The sequence below is a fragment of the Lissotriton vulgaris genome, chromosome 9 (genome assembly GCF_964263255.1).
Source record: "Lissotriton vulgaris chromosome 9, aLisVul1.2, whole genome shotgun sequence".
NCBI classification, from domain to species: Eukaryota; Metazoa; Chordata; class Amphibia; order Caudata; family Salamandridae; genus Lissotriton; species Lissotriton vulgaris.
Window position 1 is genome coordinate 903145906 of NC_141697.1, and position 24850 is coordinate 903170755.

The 24850-nt window shown below is 50.2% G+C and overlaps 1 protein-coding gene across 1 annotated transcript in view; it reads left to right on the forward strand.

Moving 5' to 3' along the window:
- Positions 1-4154, forward strand: part of ZNF541 (zinc finger protein 541) — a 1260340-nt gene extending 1256186 nt beyond the window's left edge. The window contains exon 15 of the mRNA XM_086938682.1: positions 2753-4154. Coding sequence (XP_086794808.1) covers positions 2753-2945 — 193 coding nt within the window. The 3' untranslated portion in view covers positions 2946-4154. The remainder of the gene's footprint in view (positions 1-2752) is intronic.
- The last annotated feature ends 20696 nt before the right edge of the window (positions 4155-24850 follow it).

Below are 24850 nucleotides of genomic sequence, written 5' to 3' on the forward strand. Positions count from 1 at the left end.
GGACGACCTACAGCTTACTTTCACTATTGATGGTTCCTCCAACTCAATCAGGGACTTTCAGGACACCATGTTACACATCCGCCACTGGATGGACACCAATCATTTAAAACTGAACCCTGGAAAAACGAAAATAATCCTTAATGCAAAAGCCAAATACTCTGGGGCCCTCAATACTGGCCCTCGGGATTGGGTCTCGCGCCTCTCCCTTCGGCATCGGTTAAAAGCCTGGGAGTAGCCATTGATAGAGATCTTTCACTGAAAACTCAGGTGGGCATGGTGGTATCTTCCTGCTTTTACCAGCTGCGCAGGATAAAGAAAATAAGTCGGATGTTGACCAAGTCGCCCCTGATCCAGGTGGTGAGAGTGTTAGTTCTATCCCACCTGCATTACGCCAACTCCATCTATCTAGGCCTCCCTCTGTACCTTGGCAGACGTCTCCAACTGGTCCAGAACCAAGCTGCCAGACTGATCCACCAACAGCCTCGTTGGCAGTCAGCTAGGCCCACTCTAAGACAACTTCATTGGCTCCCCTTTCCCCAGCGAGTGCAATTCAAAACTGCATGTATAGCCTTTAAGTCACTCTACACCTGCAGTCCTCAATTTATCAACACCCTACTGTCGAGGTACACCCCCTCTCGCAATCTCCGTTCTGCCAACCTTCACCTCCTGTCTGCACCAGCCTTTAAGCTACAACGCCAGGGTGGATGCAGGTTTGCTGTACTCGCTTCTAAGCTCTGGAATTCCCTCCCTTTGGGGATTTGTTCCTGCTCTGATCTTTTAGTATTTAGGAAACAGCTTAAGACCCGGCTTTTCCCCCCAGCCTAGGCTCAACCCTTTGTCCATCTGGGTCACTCTGTTCAGCCAGCGCCATGAAGCCCCTGGGTGTACATAACATAACATAGTATTGGGTGTGTTTTCTAGTGGGGTTTTGTTGACTTTCTCTAAGGCTGTTTGTATGATCTGTTTACTATAGCCCCTTTCGGTGAATCTGTAAGTGGCTTCTCTAACACAGTCCTCAAATGACTGATCAGTGCTACAGATTCTCCGGAGTCTGAGAAACTCCCCATAAGGGATGCTTTTTATCAAATGGTAGGGGTGGAAACTGGAGGCATGGAAGGTGGAGTTCCCTGCTGTACTATATATATATTTATATGGATTTTACTTACCATATACTTACCAGGCATGGTTGCTAAAGGCTTGCGTGGTAAAGGCATTGCGTTGTAAAAGCATTGTATGGTAAAGATATGCACTGTATGGTCATAAATCCCGCCTATGTGAGAGATATTGACTTAGCCAATGTCTTTTAGCCATGTTGTAGAGCAGTGTGGCTGCTGTTCATCAGTGCTAAATAAGTTCGTTGTGTGGTGTCGAGTAGAATAGCATAAAGGAGAGTGGCGTAGAGAAGAGTGGAGTAGCGTGGCATAGAGTGACTTTGAGTGGGGTGGCATGAAGTAGTGTGGAGTGGCGTAGAGTGGGCTGGCATGTAGTGGCGTAGCGTGGTATGGTTTAGAGTGGCATGAAGTAGTGTGGAGTGGCGTAGAGTGGGCTGGCATGTAGTGGCGTAGAGTGGTATGGTTTAGAGTGGCATGGAGTAGAGTGGCATACATGAGAGTTGCATAAAGTGATGTGGCATAGATGAGAGTGCTGTGGCATGGAGTGACGTAGAGTGGCGTGACATAGAGCAGAGTGGCAGTGAGTAGAGTGGCGTAAAGTGGAGTGACGTAGATTAGAGTACCATAGAGTTCCATTGTGTGGAGTAGGGCGGTGTACAATAGAGTGGCATAGATTAAAGTGATGAGAGTAAAGTTGCATAGAGTGGTGTGGTGTTGAGTAGAGTGGTCTGGTGTAGAGTGGAGTAGCAGGAGTATAGTGGTCTAGAGTGTAATTGAGTAGCGTAGAGTAGTGTGGCAAAGAGTGGTATTGTGTGGAGTAGAGTGCCATAAAATAGAGAGGAGTGGAGTGGCGTTAAGTTGCATGGAGTAGAGTGGAGTGGCATAGAGTAGAGTGGTGTAGAACGGCAATTTGTGGAGTGGAGAGGCATATAATATAGTGTCATGCTGTGGCATAGAGTAGAGTGGAGTGGCATAGAGTAGAGTGGAGTGACGTAGAATAGAGTGGCGTAAAGTTGAGTGGTGCAGATGTAGTGAAGTGGTGTAGAGTGTGCAGAGTGAAGTGGCGTAGAGTGGGGTGGCATAGAGAAGTGTAGAGTGGAGCATAATACTACAGTTGTATGTTTAAGTTAGTAAAGCATCAATCGAGACAGCAGATAGGGTAAAAGCAACATAAATAAGAATACGTTGCAGTGTGTTTAGGAAAGCACATTGCACTTACAAGAATAATATTGAAATGCTTTTTAAAAAAATAGTCTGTTGCAAAAAGATGAGGAAGAACAAAGACACGGAAGAGCACATGTGCTTAGTCTGTTCTTAAGGTAGGAGCTAAAAAGAAAGGAATGGAATCCTACAGGAGCTAAACATTCGAAACATTGCAAATGAGAGTGACCACGAAAACAATTAATGGTATGCTGTGGGCGGGTTGTAAGCCCACTGAATTGTAAACAGTATGTCTCACAGCACATGCGATATGTAGGCGAGGCCTACAAAATGAAGGGATGTCTGCAATATGAGCTCGAGCTCCAGTGCTCCTTCTGTACTTACTATGGCAGTCCAACAGTGTTTCCCTTTAACTGAAATGTGCTTTGTTAAGACAGATGTTATACAAGGCTGAACTTTTTTTATCTATCGTCTTTTAGGGTTTTTGATAAGATAAAAAGCCGCAATGCCCACATGAAACGCCACCGTCAGCAGGAGCATATAGATCGTCTGGCAAAAAAGTGGCCTGCGAAGTCTGTCAAAGTCGAACCCAAGGAGAGAGGAATAAATGAAGCAATCCCACTGAATTTATGTACCACGGATTGTGAGGTTCAAGAGAGGCATGTCTGCTGATGTAATACATTTGGACTCGTGAGAAAAGTCGTCCTTCGGGTGATGGATTATGTGTTCCGTAAGCATCATCATTTTTAAGATGACATAAGACACCATGGCCACTCCTTTATACTTGCAGGTAGTATAACTGCAGTGTATGCCAGCTCGGTTCTTAGATTCTTGCCCATGATCCTCCTCTTGCCCACACTACGATGCCACTACATTTTCCAGGCTAGAAAATGTATAAGATCATGGTGTTGAAGTCTTGATCAGGTTTGACTTATTGAGTGATACTAGACCTAGGGTGATCTGTTGCTACTCTGAACTACTACAGGTGTTCCATATCAGCTTGATAACAGCCGTGTTAATCCCCACCAAAATGGGCAGCCCTGTAAAACTGTCGTCTTCCATTTACTGAAATATTTTCCTACATTCCATCATGGCCTTAGATCTTGGTTCAGGTTTGCAACTACTCTCTCATTTAAAATATTGAAGGGCAATTGCAGAGATCGTAATTTATCAGGGATAGGTCTTTTAAGGTGGCTCATGCACTGCCATGCATAGTTCTGGGGTATGTTCGCTATAATCAGACGTTTCTGTATAACTAGAGCACCATAGCTAATCTGGACACTGCCTGCTACAACACTACGTCAAACTGAAGTGGATATATAGACCATGCCTTATTATCTCATTTACACGCTGTCCATATTCTTAGTTTAAGAGCTGTCTGTTTGTGCAGGATAAGCTATAGCCCCCGGCTGGGTACCAAAAGGGTATAAGTTGGGGAAGTTATTTGAAAAAAAGTAGAGGATGGACTAAGCTTGAGCGGTAAACAAAGTCTAACTAGAGGCTAGGAAAGTTCTTGGTATAAGCCAAGCATTCTGTTAAATGCCCATGGTGTCGTATTTGTAAATCTAACTTTAAAGCACATTATTTCAGTGTGACACAATAAAATCTCACTTTCTTCTGTCACATGATAAATTAATACTGCGTCATAGTCAGTATCCTAAGTATGCTCTTTTATAGTCTGGCCAAGAATTTAAAAGGCGATGTACCCAATTAACAAATTGTTAAAGAGTGTTGTAAACATTTGAAAATCTTGGCTACTTGAAGGACTGATAGATCACGTCCTGATGCAAATGAAAGTGAGTAATCTTACTAGATTGTCTGTCAGGTTCGCATTAATAGTTTTGTTTGAGTGTTTGTATAATAAAATTCTGATGACTACTGCTTCTGATTTTGATATTCGTGCTACCGTGTTATTTGTGGACCTTGTGCTCATTAATATACGTCTGTGTTCATGTGCAGAATGCCCCTAGAGGTCATAGAAGCTGAAAAGTACAGTCGAACTGGATGGATCTGTTTTTTTTTATCTTCACAGAACAGGTCCAGAAGACAGGATTGGTATACACTAATGGAAAGCAAGCAGAGGGTCCCAAATAAGGCTATTCTACCACAACAATGCATATTTAATGTCGTTCCACAACAATATTGATTGCAGTATGTCTAATACCACTCCACATCATAGTAGGTTAAATATACATACTGAGAATACGAAGAGTGAATCTACATTTACTGATACATACTTAATTTCTGGCTATATAGAGGTAGTTGATGTCTTGCACTCGATATTGTGTCAGGACACTATTTTTTCATTCGGTATTGTGACATACATATAACATAGATTACTTGCAGAAAAGTTAAACACTTCAGATAACACTCACATTGGCAGTGTGAGGGTTGCAATGTTCTGCTATAAGAACTTTCATCTTCTGCCAAAGACTGCGATTTGACCTGGATAACTAATAGAGGGGGGAACAACCTTTACAACGCAACTTTTACACCGCACTACCATTACAACGAAACTTTTACAACGCAGCATCCATTACAACGCATGCCATTACAACGCAACCATTACAACGCATACCACTACAACGCATGTCATTACAACGCATACCATTACAACGCATAGCATTACAACACATAGTACCCTTACACTATCCAACACTTACCCTACTATTGCACCCCCCTGGAGTTAGAATATACATTTTTACCCCTACACTATCCAATACTTCGCTTACATTTAATGTGATGTCATGCGTTGTAATGGTATGCATTGTAAAGGTAGTATGCGATGTAATGGAATGCGTTGTAAAGGTCGTTTTTAAAAATTTGTTGTAATGGCATGCGTTGTAATGGAATGCGTTGTAATGGATGTTGCGTTGTAAAAAATGCGTTGTAAAGGTATGCGTTGTAAAAGTATGCGTTGTAACGTCATACATACAATAGGGGGCACTAAAAAAGGTGACCCCTATAAAGGGATGCATCTGAAGTTTATTATGTCTACAAATTTCCCTTAAAAAAACCATTCTAGGAATCATACTAAAATGTGAATAAAATAATTAATTCTCTAAGGTTAAATTACATATATTCATCTTATTTTGACACTTATCCACCTTTGTGGATCTACACCATAGCGATTTTATTTAACAGAGGTCCTCGCATGGCTAAAGCTAGCGACCCTGCCCTGGCCTCTTTGACTGGCAGTACCCTGGTCTTGTTTGATTTTTTCCCACCTAGACACAACAGCCTGTGGCTCCACGGGAAATGCTCACTTTTTTGTAAAGATGTTTGACTGTAGTACCTCATCTCTACTGTATGATATATATATTGTCTAGGTACATACGTGGAGTTAAGAATAGTAAGTCTATGCTTACCTATATGTACTTACCATATGTATTGTGGCTACAGTATTTTTGCATTTTATATTTCCAAACTTGATACTCTGGTAATGTATCCAGGAAAGTCCCTTAGGAGTGACAATGTCAAAAAGTGTCAGGACCAGTCTCCTCAGTTGGTGCCTCGGTTGCTGAGTTGGGTCTCTGGGCCTGTCTTTAGGAAAATTGGCTCTTGGCCTGTTAGTGGAGGGAGACAACAGTCCCTTGTGAGTAAAGTCTTTGAGGTAACCCTGGTTTCTTCCTGTGATTGACGAGATCCCATCATTATCGCTGGAGGGATGGTTGACAACAGCCCAAAGACTTTGGAGGAGTCTCACAAGGCCCTTGGGCCCCTTCCATTTTTTCTCAAATTCGGTGGAGAAAGGAGTAAATGTGAAATCAGCTGTTTCCTGGCAGGTGCGGTAAAACTGCCATGGCAGGATTACTGGCAGCTCCGTTACCACCAACACACTACAGTGTGTTAGCAGTGAATTTATTTCACCACCCACCGTTAACTGATGCCTTGTTTTTAATTAATGGGTGAAGAGGGGATTTGCTCCCTCCTTCCCAGGCTGGATCCACTCGGCAATAAAATCTAGGTATAAAAAGTGGTTCCTCCAACTATGAGAAATCAAAAAGAGTCTCTCCCTGCTTTTGATAGACCACTGTAAAAAAAATTACCTCCACTCGTGGATATAGTTGTCTTGGTTGCTAGCTGTACAAAACAAACCCCATCTTGCATCAAATAATTCATTTAGAAGTTCACCAGACTAGAACGCTCAAGCCTGATGGATTAAGCAGTGTTACTTCAATGCCTCTTGTACAAGCACAGCGAGTTCTGTGGAACTGTGACCTGGTTTTATTATGGTTTGCCCCACATCTCTTCCTGCTTCAGATAGAAGAGACCCGAGGTGGTGGAACCCCAAGATACTCCCTGGGGAAGGTGCATGTTATCTAGCTGACCACACAGCACGATCACCTGGTTTTCTAATCTTCGGTGCTGTGTGTTGCTGAAAGGATTGGGCTGTAATCTACAGCAGATGGAATGTCCCATGAGAATGCAGACATTTTCTGAAAGGTTTTCTCAATAAGATGTGAGGGAGTCCTCGACTGGTATAGTCCATATTTGGTTGCTCTTGGAGGGGCATGCTGTTGTAAAGAAACCCTTGCATGGCGCTGAAAAACGGAACCTCTGCTACGTTGTGTTTTTTGTCCTTCCCTGATTTTTCCTTTGGTGCAACCGGCAGTCTGTCAGGACAGGGAAGGTGGTTGTGTAATGTCTTTTATTGTTAAAGCCTACTTTCTGTTTTGTCGATGTGTCCAAAGTGTACCTCCACCCATATTTAACGGCGGCTTCTGCACCTTTATAACAAACCTTTGGGAAAGCTGATGTTGGCTGCTACATTAACCCCTTCCCTGCTGGCCCGATTCCGCCCCCGTGCGGTAAACAAACGAACAGGGGCGGGTCATGACGAACCCCAGCCGTCATCAGCACACGAGCACCGTAGTGCATGACGGCTGGGGTTCGTCACCAGCATGGAAGGGGTTAAGTTGTATGAACACAGTCCCTGGTGAGGGTGGTGGCCTAGTAGTCTTTTTTTGGTAACATCTAACCAGCCCAAAATAACTTGGTTCCGGTCTTACATCCCTCATTGTCAATTATATTATGTTATGTTATATGTATTATTATAGTGCACAGTCACAATGATGCCTAGTATGTGTGGTTCCAAGCGACCACGTGAAGGTAGAATGTGTCTAGAGTGAATATTGGATATGGGGTTGTGGGTGCGCACAATACGAAGTCTCCTCTGCAGGTTGTCTTTGTCCTCATATGTAAGCTACAAACGAAAGGCCCAGCCAAAAATTCCAAGGTGTCTGGTTAGCATTAGCAATAAATATGTCCAAACCATCTATACTGTCAAATCAGCTTTTGCCTAAACTGTGAATGTGCCACTTTCTGTGGTATGTTGACCATCACCGACCAGTAATAGCCCTTTACTGAGATGGCGGGTGGCATCCATATTCAGCAGTGACCAGCTGAAACCAACCCAACTCTGACTTGCAGAACATCCTAGCAAGTAGGATTTAGGTAAAAACTGTCCCCAAAGAGCAGTAAATTGCATATTGACTGGACTACAAGGATATCTTGTTCATCAGTCCAGAGAAAGCTTTACCAGGAACAAAACCCTGCTACTGATTAAGATCTTGACAGAAACATTCAGGACTGTCAGTGGGGTTTAGATAAATTATTCCCAAACACTCCCAAGCTTATCTTCCTGTTTCAGGCCCCTGAAGAAAATAGGGGATTTTCCTCTTCACACCAGCCTTTGGGGTATTATTATTCTCTTGGCTGTGGCCGCTCACCCTGATAAAGTAACTATTTACACTGTCTCTCACGGCCTTACTATTCTGAGGCTATTTACATTTAAAATAAAAAGAGGCTACTAATCCTAAATCACAGGACCCTGTCCCTACTGGTAGAGTTTTGGTCCTGCAGTTGCCTCCGCCAACCAAAGGTCCTGACACAGACTGGCTGATTTCAAGAACTCTCCTATGGAAGGAGAGTATGGTATACAAATAAGTACATTAAGACATCCACTGGTACGTCATCTGCACCAAGGATACCTTTTTCCAGTTCCAAGCTAGAAGTTGTAATTTGGCCAAATAGGGTAAATTGTAAAACATCACAATATTTGTCTGTATAATGTATTGTTTAGAGCATCATAGAAGGGCATGAGTTTTTGTCAGTGTTCTATGTAGTGCAGTACAAGATTTTCTAGTGAGGCAGCCAAAGTGGTCATCACATCTCAGTTGTTGGAGGTTGGACTATCAGGGGCACCCGTCTCAATCCAAGTTGATCAGGATGATATGTGAAGCCTGCTATCTTCTCTTTCAAGTGACTGTCTGGATTAGGGGGATGGGAGGAAAGGCATAATGCAGATAGAATGACCAGTTGGTGCTTATGGCATCCCCAGTGAATCTGGTGAGGTGCCTCCCAAGAAAAAATACTAACAAACTGTCTGTTCTACAGTTCCACTGATGATACCTGCGGCTCAAGGTCATCCAAGAGCATTTTCAGTTTGCTTTGCTCCCCTTCGTTCTTACAAGCGCCACTTGGATGTTCTCAAAAGAGATGGTGGTGGTAGCTGCCCATCATCGGGGCTGGGGATACCAGTTTTCCCCTACCTCAATTCTTGGCTGTTGAAAGCAGGATCATCCATCACAGTCAATATTAGACCACCTCCAGACAACAGCGATCGTTCCAACATCATTGGGGTTCTTGATCAACAAGCAGAAGTCACACCTGAATCATTCTATGAGGCTTCCTTTTATAGGAGCTATTCTGCACACAGTGTAATATTTGGGCCTTTTCTTCATCACAACGTGTCCAGGATATTTGGGCTATATCCTGATGTTTTACCCTTGGTCCTGGCTCTCGGCGAGAGCAGCTCACAGGCATCTTGGCCTGTTGGCCTTGTGCCTCCTGCTTCTTCACTTGCCAGATAGCTTAAGTAGGCTCTGCAGTGGGATCTGAAGTCTCAGTGGCCCAGCACAAAGGTAATTTCCCTGCTGCCATCAGGTTTCGGAGGAAATTTAACAGGATCTGCAGCAATGTTTGCTCTATTGCAACCTGACAAACGGCGGACCGCTCTCCCTTCTCCAGACAGAGCTAACGGTTGCCACAGATGCACCACTGCTGGGTTGGGTAAGCCATCTGGGAGAGATGGAAATCAAGGGGCTCAGGTCCCCGGCTGAAACCTGGCTCCACATAGATTTGTTGGAGCTGCAGACCATCCACCTGGCGTTGAAGGTCTTCGTGCTGTCCATCAAGGAAAGGCTGGGGCAGGTTCTCATGTACAGCACCACCTCTTTGGGGTACTGCATCAAGCAACGCTTATTTGGGTCCTAGGTCTTGTACCAAGGGTTGCTGTGCCGCTGGAGATGGCCTGAGCATTAGGGCATCTCCCTGATCTTGAACCACATAGGGGATCTTTAAATTCCAGAGCAGATGAGCTTTGCCAGTGATTCCCAGCGAATCACAAATGCCGGTTGCACCCTGAGGTGACAGGGCATCTTCCGACAGTGGAAGAATCCTGGCTGGCTCTTTTTGTCACTGTTGAGAACATTCAGTGTCACAACTTCTAGACATTGGAATTCTCAAGAATTCTCTCACAAGGAGATGCATTCGGCTGGAGAGGAGTACGGTACTCTGAGTACTCTTCTCTGCCTAATTTGCCACAAGTTGTGAAGAGGAACAGGAATGACCGTACCCAAGTCATCTCAGTGGCTATGGATTGGGTCAGGAGAGTGTAATACCCAGAACTTCTAGGCATGAGCATCTGTCCGCCAATCAGGCTACTGCCTCTGGAGGATCTTCTATCACAGCAGCAGGGCAGGGTTCTGCACACAAACCTGGTCAATATACACCTATACACCTCCAGACATGGAGATCGGGCGGCAGAAATTGACTGGGTTCAATCTGCCACCTGAGGTGGTGCATGTCTATATTACTGCGAGGCACCCCTATACGAAGTCCACTTATGTTGGTTGCTAGGGCAAATTTGTGGTCTGGTATGGAAATCTAAAAACAAGTCCTTTGCAAACCAAACTGTTGGATATTTTGTTGTTTGTTTTGTCTTTGACCCTGCAGTGGGCACTATTAAAGGTAATCCGACAACCCTTTCGGCTTTTTTTCTGGTTACCGGACCATCTGTCCTTGTTTAAGCCACCTTTTGTGATGAGGATTATTAAAGGTTTGACACACATGTTCCCCCAAACCGTTTATGGTCCCACAGTAGGATCTTAATTTGGTCCTGATGTTCTTTATGGGCAACCACTTCGAGCTATTGCACAGCAGCTCCTTGTATATTCTGACTCTCAAAACTGTCTCTCTTACTGCAATCACATTAGCTGGCCGTGTTGCTTGGATCACGGGAACCCAATGCCATCTATATTTTTGCAAAAACCACAGTTGATGGACAGAATGCAGAACAATGGGCTGAAGACGGCTGGAATGCCAGAAACCGGTCCTCGGAAGCTTGTTTCCGGTCCAGCGAAGGCATGGCTTGGCAGTTTGGGCTGGACTGTTCCCATGAGGCACAGGGTCAGACTGATTTGCATATGGCCATGTCTGAATTGCGGTGGTGTTGAGTGCAAAAAAACGATGGATATAGGCCCAGATCTCTGTACTTGGGTGAATGTATGACATTGTTCTGTATTCTGTCCATCAACTGTGGTTTTTGCATCTATATTTTTGCAGCATCTTGGAACGCGTTGGCACAACTTTTGGGCACTTTTCTTTCTGACGGGGCATGAGGGGGCAAGCAATGAAAGGTAAGGGGAAATAATGTGCATGGCAGACAAGGCAAGCAACAATAGGGGCTGGGATGAACCAGACAAACAGCAATGCAGGAGATGCTGGGGTAAGCAACAATACAGTGGGGGAAGGGAGGAAGAGGGTGCAAGTGAAAGGAACCAAATGTACCTCTGAAAGTGGTGAGCAATTGGAGGATACTAGGCAAAGGAAGCAGCATTTGGGCCATGCTCAAAGGTACGGACAAACAAAGAGGAAGTGAAACCGCAAAATGCGTGTGATGATGAAGCCAACCAATGTTAACAGTGATTTTAGGGTTATGACATGAGTAGAGGTACGGGGAGGTAATGGTAATTTTAGGGGCCTGGAAGGGGTGGCAGTAAAGGGAGGTAAGTGTGATTTTAGGGTTCAGAGAGGGGTAGAGGTACGGGTGATTTTGGGTTTTAGGGATGGGCAGAGGTAAAAGGAGGCAAGGATGAAACATAAATTCACTAATGAGATGGCAGAGAGGGATGATTAAAGCCTCACTCACCCTTTAATCACTATATGTGTTACAGATTGTACAAAAGGTCCACTGCTACAAGACCTAATACAATGATAAATAGGAATTGACAAACACGACAATCGGATGATGTTTCTATTCGTGAGGCGAAGACAGCCTAAAACTCGATGCATACTGGTGAGCGCCCGAGTTTTTTCAAGGAAACAGCCATTTTGTTCGATTGACGTACTATTACTCCTAACAAATTCGGACCATTGCCTAAAAACGCATTAAGGAAAAATTAAGTACTAATGGAAATTTAAGACTGGATGCCAATCCTTGGACTTTGAAGCAAGGTGTTCAATATTTAGCCCGGAGCAAGCCCTTTCAGGTGAAATGCATTGGCTGAGGCTGTGTGTATTTCTCAACTTGTGATATCAATAAAGAAGAATTCTATGTCGGGACTGGAGGCGAGGATTATGCCTTCTTTCTTCACTTTTATTGACATAAAAGCAACAAGAAACAACAAAAGACTACGTTTCCCATGAGTCATAGGGAAGGCGAAGTCGAATAAAAAAACATGAATCAACCAATCAACTACGAGAACAGTGTCCAATCAGGGCCATCCAGCAACACTATAGCCCATTGTCAGTGTCCTTTCCTCCTCTTTCTTCGCTGCTACGCAGCCAGATAAGTGCCTTTCAGTTTCTCTACCTGTTTTGCGCTTTGTCTGGTTTTGCTTATGATTCATTTCTTTTGAGGTTATATGGTTTGCGCAAGGGCGCTGTGCATTTCTCTGTGTGACTGTTCTGTCAGCTTGAGATGTGCCCGTTTATTGTTTAATTGTGCCGCCTACGGGCGCAAGCGCTCTGGTGATTTTTTCCTGTCAGCGTTGTTACCTTTTGATGCGGGACGTGCCTCCCCGCTGGTTCACGCGTGATTCTGAGGTAATGTGTTGCTAGCTGCGGGAATGGGCCCCCGTTCCTACTCGGCTCACTGCTGGTTGCGCCTGCATTACTCCCGCCACAAGGAGGCACGGGAGGCTGTGGAGGGCGCGCGCCGCCGCCGGAACCTCTACGGTGGTTTGGACGCTGCACGCAAGAGTTATTGGAGGCCCTGGTCTAAAGAGGAACGCGGGTAAAAGGTCTGTACTCGGCAGCGTCTCCACTGTTTTGGGAGCGCTGCTCATTTCTTGGTGTTCACGCCCGGTTCCCTTAAGAGTGGTGTGAGTGGGGAACTTGGGTCTGTATCTGTGCAATTGGCGGCTCGTGTTAGAGGTCAAGTACAGGCCTTGAGGTCTATAGTAGGGGACACGTCCCAGACCAGTGGATCTCCCAGGTGAGGGAGTGTTGATCTCTTTATTGGTGTTTGCCAGCAGTCTGTCCCCTGGGGCCCGTACCCCGTGAATTGTGGCTTTCATAGCTGTCTTTACCTGCGCCTGACACCTAGCGCCCTTAATTGTACCAGCATATGGTCTGAGAAGTTTCTGTGTGTGCTTTGCCTGGCTTTGATATATATACCTCTCCTCTCCAGCACTATGGAGTACTATGACGAATACCAGGATGAGGAGGACCCTTTGGCAGACATGTCCTGGTGGGATGCATTCTATGAAGTGGTAGACACCTCTATCTACAAGGTGGTTGATTTGGCAATTTCACCCTTGGAAAGCAGGCTTTCGCGCCAGATAGAGCAGGCGTTTGAGCGTCTTGAGCATAGGGTAGCCCCCTCGCAGGCTCTGTCCACATCAATGCAGGACAATTTGCTTTCTCCCCCTGCTAAGCGTCCTTGCGAACCAGGGGTTGATGTTGACGCTTTTGAGCGCCTCAAAAAGGCTTTCCTGGATAGCCAGCCAGCTGGCCCTTCAGGGACCCTCGTCCGTCCACTCCTTCCCAACCACCAGCCCTACAGGGCCCCTGCGCTGACCCTGACCCTGCGTCCGGCCCTTCTGGACCCAGCCTCCTATCCCACCCTTCTCAGGATTCCCCGCCTGCTCCGCCAGCATCAGACATGCTTGACCCTAATGACATAGTGCATCCACGCTGGTCGGATTGGGCCCCGGCAGAAAAGGTTGCCGCTTATGTCGCGGAGCACATCCGCCGCCCCATGGAGAAGAACGCCCGCAATTGCCTTCGGGCGGAGGGCCCCCGCCCTTCCCTTGACGGGAAGGTCGCTCTTACGCCGAAAATTGACCCTAGGATCTCCACATTCCTTCAAAAGTTTATACGAGATCCCAAAAAAAGGTGTCAACAGATCATGGAGGAAGTGCCAGGATAAGCTCCTGGACGCCCTCGGGCCTATCGCAAAAATCCTGGATATGGACGAGGAGGCCAAGGCATCTGGTTCCATCATATCCCCGTTAACTTTGTCAGGCTGGGCGCAGAGGGTAGTGATTTTCATGGGCAACGCTAATCGTGCCTGTTGGACCCGGCCTCGTGGCGTGGTCCCACCTCTCCCTCATGGCGGGTCCCGGACTCCCACGAACCCTGTTCCCCGGCCAAGAGCAGCACCTTCCACCTTCCTCGAGTGCCGCCCCTCCGGGCCGCGCCAGCTCTTCCCCGACGGAACTCGACCTCATCTCCTCAACCCTCTCGGCTGGCCCGGACCCCTTTCCCGGACCACCGTCTCCGGCCCAGCCGCCATCTTGGACCCTCCACGACTAGGCCTCGTGGCCTCGGCCCAACCCCAGCCTCAGGCCCAGCCAAGCCCCGACATCGAGGCACCACAAACCAACCAGGGGGTAAAGAGACCTCTTGACAAGTCAATGGGGGAAGGAGTTTCGATGGTCCCCCATCTGCCTTGTTTCGATCGCCCCGGCCTCCCTGGGCGCTGGCTCCACCCCCCTGCTGGGCGTCTGGGCTCGCACATCCCGGACCCCCCGACCTCGGCAGTTGTATCCTGGAGTCGAGAGACACCGAGACAAACTCATCTTCCTGCGACCATCCTTGGAGTCCTGCTGGCGCTGCCGCGGCTCATCTTCGTGAACCATCCTTGGAGTCCTGCTGGCACTGCCGCGGCTCATCTTCGTGAACCATCCTTGGAGTCCTGCTGGCGCTGCCGCGGCTCATCTTCGTGAACCATCCTTGGAGTCCTGCTGGCGCTGCCGTGGCTCATCTTCGTGAACCATCCTTGGAGTCCTGCTGGCGCTGCCGCGGCTCATCTTCGTGAACCATCCTTGAAGCCCTGCTGGCGCTGCCGCGGCTCATCTTCGTGAATCATCTTGGAGTCCTGCTGGCGCTGCCGCGGCCCATACCAGAGAACCCTCCAGCTCAAGGATTGAGAGCTGTACGCCAGATATCCTTGTACCAGACCGGTACCAAGACTGTCCTGCTACCCCCTTCCCACAGAGACTAAGTTGAGAACCTATCTTTGTGTGGCGTCCATCTGTAGGGGGTGGTTGCTCGTCCTCTCCCCCTTGCTCGGCCGACCCTCAGGTTTCCCGTCTAACATTGGTGGCCAGCGGCGCGATCCGAGCCGACGCAAATCGTACGGAGAGTAACTCGCCCCACTACAAACGAAAAACACACAGCGACCATGACGACAAAAGAAACCGGAACAACCGCGAAATTCCAGATGGAACGGCTGGAAGATTACAGTCACAAGGAATTGAAGCAATTCTGCATAGACTTGGGTTTCGCCACCACCGTATTAAGCACCAAAGACGATCTCAAGAAGGCCCTGCAAACTTGGGTGGAGACGGGAGCGTCGCCTCCCCAAAACGAAAACATTACAATCACTGAGAGCCTTGCAACCCCCGAGGAAGGGAGGAACACGGGCCTCTCTCACGAGGATGCCCGAGAACGAGAAAGGAGCCGGCTCCACGAGTTGGAACTGGCTAGACTCCGCTTAGATGGGGAACTGAAACTAGCGGAAAAGAAGATAGCCCAGGAACACCTACGATTACAGGGAGAACGGGAAGAGAAGAAAAGCCAGAGGGAGCTGGAGGAGAAGAAGCTTGCGTACGAACACGAGCGCGGTTTGAAGGAACTAGAAATTAGGAAACAAAACAAGGACACCGGCGTCGCCGAGAACCAGAGCTCCGCTCCCTCTATGGACACCAAGGTCCACATCCCCAAAGATGTCGTCCGAGAGTACTATAAGAATGACGACATCCAGCAATGGTTTAAGGCCTACGAGGTAGCCATGACCTCCCACCGTGTTCCGCGAAAAGACTGGGGGGCCGGGTTGTGGGGGAGATTCGTCAACGAAGGGAGAGACGCCCTGCTACAGCTCCCCGACGCTGAGATGACCTCCTACGAGCATATGAAACCCGACCTCCTATCTCGCTATGGGCTCACCCCCGAGATGTACCGGCAGCGATTCCGAGACTGTAAAAGGATCCCCGGTACCACCTGGGTAGAATATGTGAACTTTTTTAGCAGAGCCTTAGAGGGGTGGATCAAGGGCAGCCAGGTCACCACCTACGAACAATTGGTCGATCTCATCGTATGGGAACACCTCTCCAATAACTGTTTCGTCGAATTAAGGCAGCATCTCCTCGACAGTAAACTGACCGAGCCCCGGAAACTCGCCATTGAAGCGGATCGATGGGAGAGCACCCGGGTCCCCCGGAACTGGGCAGGAGACCAAGGCCGAGCCTCCCAGGGATCCCACCGTCCGCGAGGAGGAGGAGGCCAGGGCCGGGACACCGCCACGGTGCCCCCCACCAGCACTCCCCCGTCCCTGGCCGGGAGAGGAAGCCCCCCGGCCCGGCCGGGATACCGCTCCAACGTTATCTGCCACAAATGCCAGCGACCCGGTCATTATGCCAATGACCCCAACTGTCCAAGAAACCAACCATCCAATTCCACGGGTCCGCTAAACCGCCAGATCACCGCCGTCGCCCTCGGGGAGGAACAAGGCGAAGAAGAAGCCGAAGACTGTGAACAATACCAGACAGAGTGGGAACCCGCAGCCATGTCCCTGGTATGTCTAGGCGAAAGAGACATGGTCCCACGGGCCCCCATCCCGGCCAACAAGCAGAAGTACAGCCAGTGGGTCACCATCAATGGACACCGGGCCAAAGCCCTCCGCGACACGGGAGCCAGCGTGACGGCCGTCCGTTGCCATCTGGTGACCCCCGATCAAATCTTGCCCAATGTGCTATGCCCAGTACGGTCTGCGGACAACTCTGAGAGCCTGTGCCAGATAGCCCGCGTCCCCTTTGAATGGGGGGGAGTGTTGGGCATGCTGAAAGTGACCGTCCGAGACGATGCCCCCGTAGACTGCCTCCTGGGGAACGACCTCGAGAGCTCCCCCTGGACTGCCGTTGAACGAAGGGAGCACCTGGGGATGCTTGGCCTCCCTGAATGGGTCTGTGCGACGACCCGATCTATGGCCGCCCGCGCCATCCCCTCCACTGAAGAACCCGAGTGGCCCGAACCTCCACCGCCCGTCATCACTGACGACACCACCCCCGAACCCGGTCCACCGGGGCCCAACGACGAAGAATCTGACCCACTCCGCGACCTCCCGGAGCTGGCCCAGTGGTGCCAGGAAGGTGGCCCCACTCAAGAACAGTTCCGCCAAGAACAAAAAACGTGTCCCTCCCTCGAGGGGATCCGACAGCAAGCCGCAGCCCAGAGCGCAGGGGATGCCTCGGGGGCTCACTGGGTCTATTGGGACAATGAGCTTCTCTACAGCGAACAGAAGATTGCCGAGCTAGGGGCCAGCCGGGTGCTGGTAGTCCCCCTCCGATTCAGAGACTTCCTCCTGAACCTAGCTCATGATGTACCTCTCGCTGGGCACCTGGGGCAGGACAAAACTTACAGCCGCCTGGTGACCCATTTCTACTGGCCCAAGATGAGGAACGATGTGATCAACCACTGCCGAGTCTGCCCCACCTGCCAGGCCAGCGGGAAGAGCAGCAGAAAACTAAAAGTCCCCCTGCAACCCTTTCCAATCGTCAACACTCCCTTTGAGCGGGTAGGGATTGACATTGTGGGGCCCCTGGAGCCCCGGACATCGCACGGTCACCGGTTCATACTCGTCCTGGTGGACCATGCCACCCGCTATCCCGAAGCCATACCTCTCCGGACCGTGACAGCGCCCGTGGTGGGCCGAGCCCTGATGGGGATCTTCTCACGGGTGGGCTTCCCCCGAGAAGTCGTCAGTGATCGGGGCACGAACTTCATCTCACGATACATGAAGTCCCTATGGCAACAGTGCGGGGTCACCTACAAATTTACGACCCCCTACCACCCGCAAGGGAACGGACTGGTGGAACGCTTCAATCGCACCCTCAAGGGTATGATCATGGGCCTGGAGGAGCCCTTACGACGCCAATGGGACGTGTTGCTGCCCTGCCTCCTATTTGCCTACCGGGAGGTCCCACAGAAGTCCCTGGGATTCAGCCCCTTCGAACTGTTGTATGGGCACCCCGTCCGGGGTCCCCTAAGTATGGTCAAAGAAGGATGGGAGGTGTCCACCCAGAATGCTCCTCCTGATGTGTACCGGTACCTCCTGACCCTCCGGAACCAGACTCGGCGGTTCAGGGAACTTGCCATGGCCAACCTCGAAGCCAGTCAAGAAGACATGAAACGCTGGTATGATCAAAACGCCTCGTCCATTGAGTTCGAGCCGGGACAACAGGTCTGGGTCATGTCCCCGGTCGAACCATGCGCCCTCCAGGACAAATGGACGGGGCCCTTCAAAGTGGTGGAGCGCAAGGGCCCTGTCACATACCTGGTGGACATGGAGTCCCCCAGGAACCCCCTCCGGGTCCTCCATGCCAACAGACTTAAGCCTCACTTTGTTCGCTCAGAGCTTAGCCTCCTGATGGCTACCGACAGTGGGGCTGAAGAGGACTCCGAGCCCCTACCCGACCTCCTGAGGACCCTCGAAAAAGACGGCTCCGTGGAAGGAGTCAACCTCTCTTCCACCCTGACCCCAGCCCAACGCCAAAGCTGCCAAGACTTATTACGACAATTTGCCGATCTATTCTCCCTCACTCCCGGGGTCACCCCATGGTGCCTCCACGTTGTCGATACCGGGGATAACCCACCTATCCGGCACCGGGCCTACCGAGTTCCCGATCGGGTACGCGCCTGCATCCAGTCGGAGGTGTCCAAGATGCTGGCTCTAGGAGTGATCGAGCCCTCCGACAGCCCATGGGCCAGCCCGGTCGTGCTGGTCCCCAAGGCCGCCGCCCCTGGCGTCGCCCCCGAACTCAGGTTTTGTGTGGACTACCGGGGCCTGAACGCAGTCACCCGAACAGACGCTCACCCCATCCCTCGGGCTGATGAGCTGATCGACCGCCTGGGGGCCGCCCGCTACCTGAGCACCTTCGACCTAACCGCGGGCTACTGGCAGATCGGCCTCACCCCGGACGCCCAGGAGCGATCCGCCTTCTCCACCCCTGATGGCCACTACCACTTCAGGGTGATGCCCTTCGGGATGAAAAACGCCCCGCCACGATCCAGAGACTAGTGAATAAGGTGCTGGCGGGGCTCGAGGAGTTCAGCGCTGCCTACCTAGACGATATTGCAGTGTACAGTCTCCACTGGACCGAACACCTCCATGAGGTCTTGGCCGCCCTCCGACGGGCAGGACTAACAATCAAAGCCAGCAAGTGCCAACTCGGCCAAGGGTCCGTGACCTACCTGGGGCACCAGGTGAGAAATGGCCAGGTGGCCCCCCTCCAACTCAAGATCGCCGCCATCCGGGCCTGGGAACCCCCGGTCACCCAAACCGAGGTCCGAGCATTCCTGGGGCTCACAGGATACTACCGGCGCTTCGTGAAAGACTATGGCAGCATTGTGGGCCCCCTCACCGAACTCACATCCAAGAAACACCCACTGAAGGTTCACTGGCCCCCCGAGTGTCAGGCCGCCTTTGAGACCCTCAAGACAGCAATGTGCACCGCACCCGTGCTCCAAGCCCCCGACTACAGCCGGGAATTCATAGTACAGACCGATGCCTCCGATCACGGCGTCGGAGCAGTTCTCTCCCAAATCAATGCAGAGGGAATTGACCAGCCAGTCGCCTTCATTAGCCGACGCCTGCTGGCCAGAGAACAACGCTGGAGCACCATCGAGCGGGAAGCCTTCGCCGTGGTGTGGGCCCTCAAGAAGCTCCGACCCTATCTCTTCGGCACCCACTTCCGGGTACAAACTGACCACCGACCTCTGCAATGGCTGATGCAGATGCGAGGGGAGAATCCGAAGCTGTTGCGTTGGTCCATCTCCCTGCAAGGGATGGACTTCACTGTGGAGCATCGCTCAGGCAACGACCACGCCAACGCAGACGGCCTGTCCCGCTTCTTCCGCCTCGGCGAGGAGAATACCCAAGAAGATGGGTGACTCTCCCTGCCTTCAGCTGGGGGGGACGCGTGTTGGACCCGGCCTCGTGGTGTGGTCCCACCCCTCCCACATGGCGGGTCCCGGACTCCCTCGAACCCTGTTCCCCGGCCAAGAGCAGCACCTTCCACCTTCCTCGAGTGCCGCCCCTCCGGGCCGCGCCAGCTCTTCCCCGACGGAACTCGACCTCATCTCCTCAACCCTCTCGGCTGGCCCGGACCCCTTTCCCGGACCACCGTCTCCGGCCCAGCCGCCATCTTGGACCCTCCACGACTAGGCCTCGTGGCCTCGGCCCGACCCCAGCCTCAGGCCCAGCCAAGCCCCGACATCGAGGCACCACAAACCAACCAGGGGGTAAAGAGACCTCTTGACAAGTCAATGGGGGAAGGAGTTTCGATGGTCCCCCATCCGCCTGGTTTCGATCGCCCCGGCCTCCCTGGGCGCTGGCTCCACCCCCCTGCTGGGTGTCTGGACTCGCACATCCCGGACCCCCCGACCTCCAGTGGGGCAGCTCCGGAGCAGGTCGGCAGTTGTATCCTGGAGTCGAGAGACACCGAGACGAACTCATCTTCCTGCGAGCATCCTTGGAGTCCTGCTGGCGCTGCCGCGGCTCATCTTCGTGAACCATCCTTGGAGTCCTGCTGGCGCTGCCGCGGCCCATACCAGAGAACCCTCCAGCTCGAGGATTGAGAGCTGTACGCCAGATATCCCTGTACCAGACCGGTACCAAGACTGTCCCGCTACCCCCTTCCCACAGAGACTAAGTTTAAAGGGATCCCAGCATCCCTTTCCTTCTGTATCGTTAAGATAACCTGCCTAAGAATACCGATAAAAGTGTTGAGAACCTATCTTTGTGTGGCGTCCATCTGTAGGTGGGTAGTTGCTCGTCCGTACGATCTGAGGAGAGGGCCCTCGCCAGGAGGCCTCTCCCCCTTGCTCGGCCGACCCTCAGGTTTCCCGTCTAACAGTGCCCTCTCCACTGAGCACCGCCGGTCCCTCCTGATTAAGATTGATCCGAAGCTAGGTGACTTAGCGGATTCTGAGGCTAGCGCTGTCACTCAGGGAGGTTTGTTTGGGGAACCTTTCATAAAGAAATTGGGAAAGTTCGTAAATACATTTACGTCCCTAGATAGAGCCCAATCTACAATCAAGAAGGTTCCCTCGTGTTTTTCGAGGGGCCGGTCAAGGTAGTGGCCGCTCGACCGGTCTCCAGAACCACCAGAATAATCAGAGAGGCTCCGGCCAATACCAGGATCAAGCCAAGTTCGGCAACTTTTACCCCACTCGAGGACGTCGGGGAAAGGCAGAGGCTTCAGAGCAGGAGCATCTAATTCTAATTCCGGTGAGTGTTCTCCCTTCTTCCCCTCAAAAAATAGGGGGGCGGTTGGCAAGCTGTTATCAGGCCTGGCAGGCCGTTAATCAGGATGCTTGGGTTCTTCAAACAGTAAAGGGGTTTCATATAGAGTTTACCGGGATCCCGGTTCAGAGGGCGGCCCCCAGGCTCATTCAGTTTTCAGCCCAGGATGCAATTCTTGTGAAAGAGGAGATCACTTCACTCCTACACAAGGGTGCCATCGTTCTCTCCGAACCTCATCCCCAGGGGTTTTTGAGCAACATTTTCTTGGTCGACAAGGCCGATGGCGGCAAGAGGCTGGAAATAAACTTGTGCGAATTCAAAGAGTGGCTGGTTTACCGCTATTTTAAAATGGAGGGGATCCACCTCCTGCGCGACGTTCTCCGTCCTTGCGATTGGATGGTCTGACTGGACCTCAAGGACGCGTACCTGGTGATCCCAATTTTTGCTCCTCACCGCCGTTTTCTCCAGTTCACTTGCCTGCGTCGTGTTTACGAGTTCACAAGTCTTCCTTTCCTCCTCTCTTCAGTACCCTCGTGTTTCACCAAGGTCATCAAAACGGTGGTGGAATTCTTGAGGGCTCGAGGAGTCAGGATGATAGTGTATTTGGACGATCTTCTCCTGATGGCCTCATGTCCCTGATAACTGACGGAACATCTGCGGATGGCAGTGACTTTGCTCCAGGACCTCGGCTTTGTAATCAACAAGAAGAAGTTGTTGTTACGTCCAACCCAATCGGTTACATTCTTGGGGTTCGTCATCGACTCCGTGTCCTTCACGCTCAGTCTGCCAGCCAAAAAAGTGTCAGAAATTCGCCACGAGTTATGGCGGGTCTTGCAGATGTCCCTGCGACAACTCGCGCGGGTGGTAGGTCTTTTATCGGCCTCAATTCAGGCCAACATTCCGGGCCCTCTTCACTACAGGGCCCTTCAACGCCACAAAGCGCACTTTCTGCGGAAGGGTTACCCTTACTCCCATAAGGTGGATTTGTCAGAAGAAGCTAGGGCAGAGATCCTCTGGTGGTTAGAACATATGGAAGCCTGGAACGGCAGGGCAATCTTCGGGTCCACCCCGTACCTCGACATCGAGTCCGATGCCAGCATGCTCGGTTGGGGTGCGCGATGCGGAGATTTGTCTACGGGAGGATTATGGTCTCCCGAAGAACAACAGTTGCATATAAACTGTTTAGAACTCCTAGCTGGTTCGTTCGCTGTGCGGTGCTGGACGAAAGAGTCGGTACAATCTTGCGTACTGCTGAAGATGGACAACATATCAGCAGTTTGTTATATAAATCATCTGGTGGGGCACCAGATCAAAAGCTCTCTCGGACCTAATGGTGAGCTTCTGGCAATATTGCCTAGATAGTCAGATCTCAGTGACGGCGGAATACCTTCCAGGCCAGGACAATGTGATAGCGGATTTTCAGTCCCGTCACTGCCGGGAATCCAGCCTTTGGAAGCTGGATCAGGAGATTTTTGCATCTCTTCAGGACCTTTGGGGTTTGTTCACGATGGATCTATTTGCCTCCAGGCTGGACCATCAACTTCTAAGATTCTTCAGCTGGAGGCCCGATCCCTTAGCGGTGGCCTCAGACGCGTTTCTCTAAGACTGGAGTCTGGAGCGGGGATATGTGTTCCCTCCATTTGCAATGATAACGCGGTTGACTGCTCAGGTTCGCAGACAATCTGCAGGACTAGTCCTGATCACCCCTCTGTGGAGGTCTCAAATGTGGTTTCCGGTTCTTCTGGAACTTTCTTGGGATTTTCCAATCCTACTCCCCCAGTTTCCTCTTCTTCTGACACCACCCGTGGTGTCAACGAACTCCTTGTGTCTCATGGCATGGAGAATTTCAGGGGTAAATGGCAGACCGCAGGCCTTTCGCGAGAAGCTGAGATCCTCATCTCCAAGGCAGACAGTACTGTCAAGAGGTACAAATCTGCTTGGGACAGATGGTCCCGTTGGTGTGTGCAAAGGGGTGTTGATCCCTTGGTCGCAGATGTGGTTCACGTTGTGAATTTCCTAGCGCACCTTTCCTCTGTTGGTCTGGCCTACCGGTCGATTAACACCTTCAGATCTGCCATCTCCTCTGGTCATGTACCGGTTAACGGATCTCCTGTGGGGAAACATCCCACGGTCTGCAGACTTTTGCGGGGTATCCGGCTCTACTTGCCCCCGGAACCTCGCTATTCGGCGTTATGGGACTTCAAATTGGTTCTGAATCTTTTTCTATCCTGACAGCCTAACCGTTTTTTGTCCAGGAAGGAGCTTTCGGCGAAATTGGCAATGCTCTTGTGTCTAATCTCTTGTAGACGGGTTTCAGACGTTCGAGCCTTAGACATCTCTGGGCGTGTGTTCACCCCTTACGGGGTTACATTCACCCTTCTTAGGCACACAAAGTGCCACATCAGGGTGATTTCTTATCCGGAGTTTCCCAATTCCCCTAAACTCAGTGTGGTGCGTTGTCTCAATGCTTACCAGGAGATGACGGAGGAACTCCGTCCTCCTGGAGAACGGCAACTCCTGATTGCGCTTAGCAAACCCTTTAAGGTTGTTTCCTCTCCGACCATCGCTAGATGGGTCCGGTGGGTGATGCAAGAGGCTGGTATCAGTCTCCTCCATTTCGAGGCACACTCGGCAAGAGGTGCCATGGCTTTCAAGGCGTTTGGCTTGGGTGCCCGCCTGGAGGATATACTCAACGCGGCCGACTGGTCCTCTGATTCTACCTTTAAGAGGGTCTACTTTAAGCCGATACTTGACATGGCTCAGTTGGTTGTGGGCAAGCTTTGAACAAGCATAATCCTAGCCTCCAGTCCTGACATAGAATGAAAAATTTCCTAGCTAACGTAACGGAAAGTTTCAGTTCTATTAAGGAATCGGAGGCGAGGATTATCCCGCCCAATGCTCCTGGAGGAGGTCCCTCCCCGTACGATAGTAAGCACCTTTATCTTTCCATTGCTTATGTGTCTTATGGAGACTGTTCTTGTATGTTCTCACATCATGCTTATCTTGCAGGGTGAGTCCTTTTGACATCCGGTAGTACCTCTCTGATTCTTTCAGGTTCGGATGCCAATAAACAGGACAACTGAAGAGGAGATTTGTGCTGCCTCTGCGCTACGAAAGAGGAGGAAAGGACACTGACAGTGGACTATAGTGTTGCTGGATGGCCCTGATTGGACACTGTTCTCGTAGTTGATTAGTTGATTCATGTATTTTGATTCGACTACTCCTTCCCTATGACTCATGGGAAACATAGTCTTTTGATGTTTCTTGTTGCTGCTATGTCAATAAAAGTGAAGAAAGAAGGCATAATCCTCACCTCTGAGTCCTCAATAGAATTTAAACTTTCTGTTACGTTAGCTAGGACATTTTTCATTCTCCACACTGAAGATCCTGAAAGATTTGTCAATTCCGCATATTATATGCTATTTGTTGTGTTCCTCTCTTTGTTTTTGTATTTAAGGATGAAACCTAAATCTTTTGAAAACACTGCATGGTTGATAATACATAAAATATCCCCTAAATGATAAAACTGGTAACCAATAAACAAATAAATGTGACACAGCTGCAAACGTTAAATCTTAAAACACATACTGTCTGGCAACAGTCTTAAAGCAAGCTAGCTTCATAATCAGTAAAAGCGACATGCAGCCAAAATGCTTGTTTATGGGTTACGTGTTTTATAATTTAGAGAATGTTTTCTTCATCATCAAGCATGTGGTGTTTTCAGAAGGTTTGTGTTTCCATGCTTACAGCTCAGAGATAACAT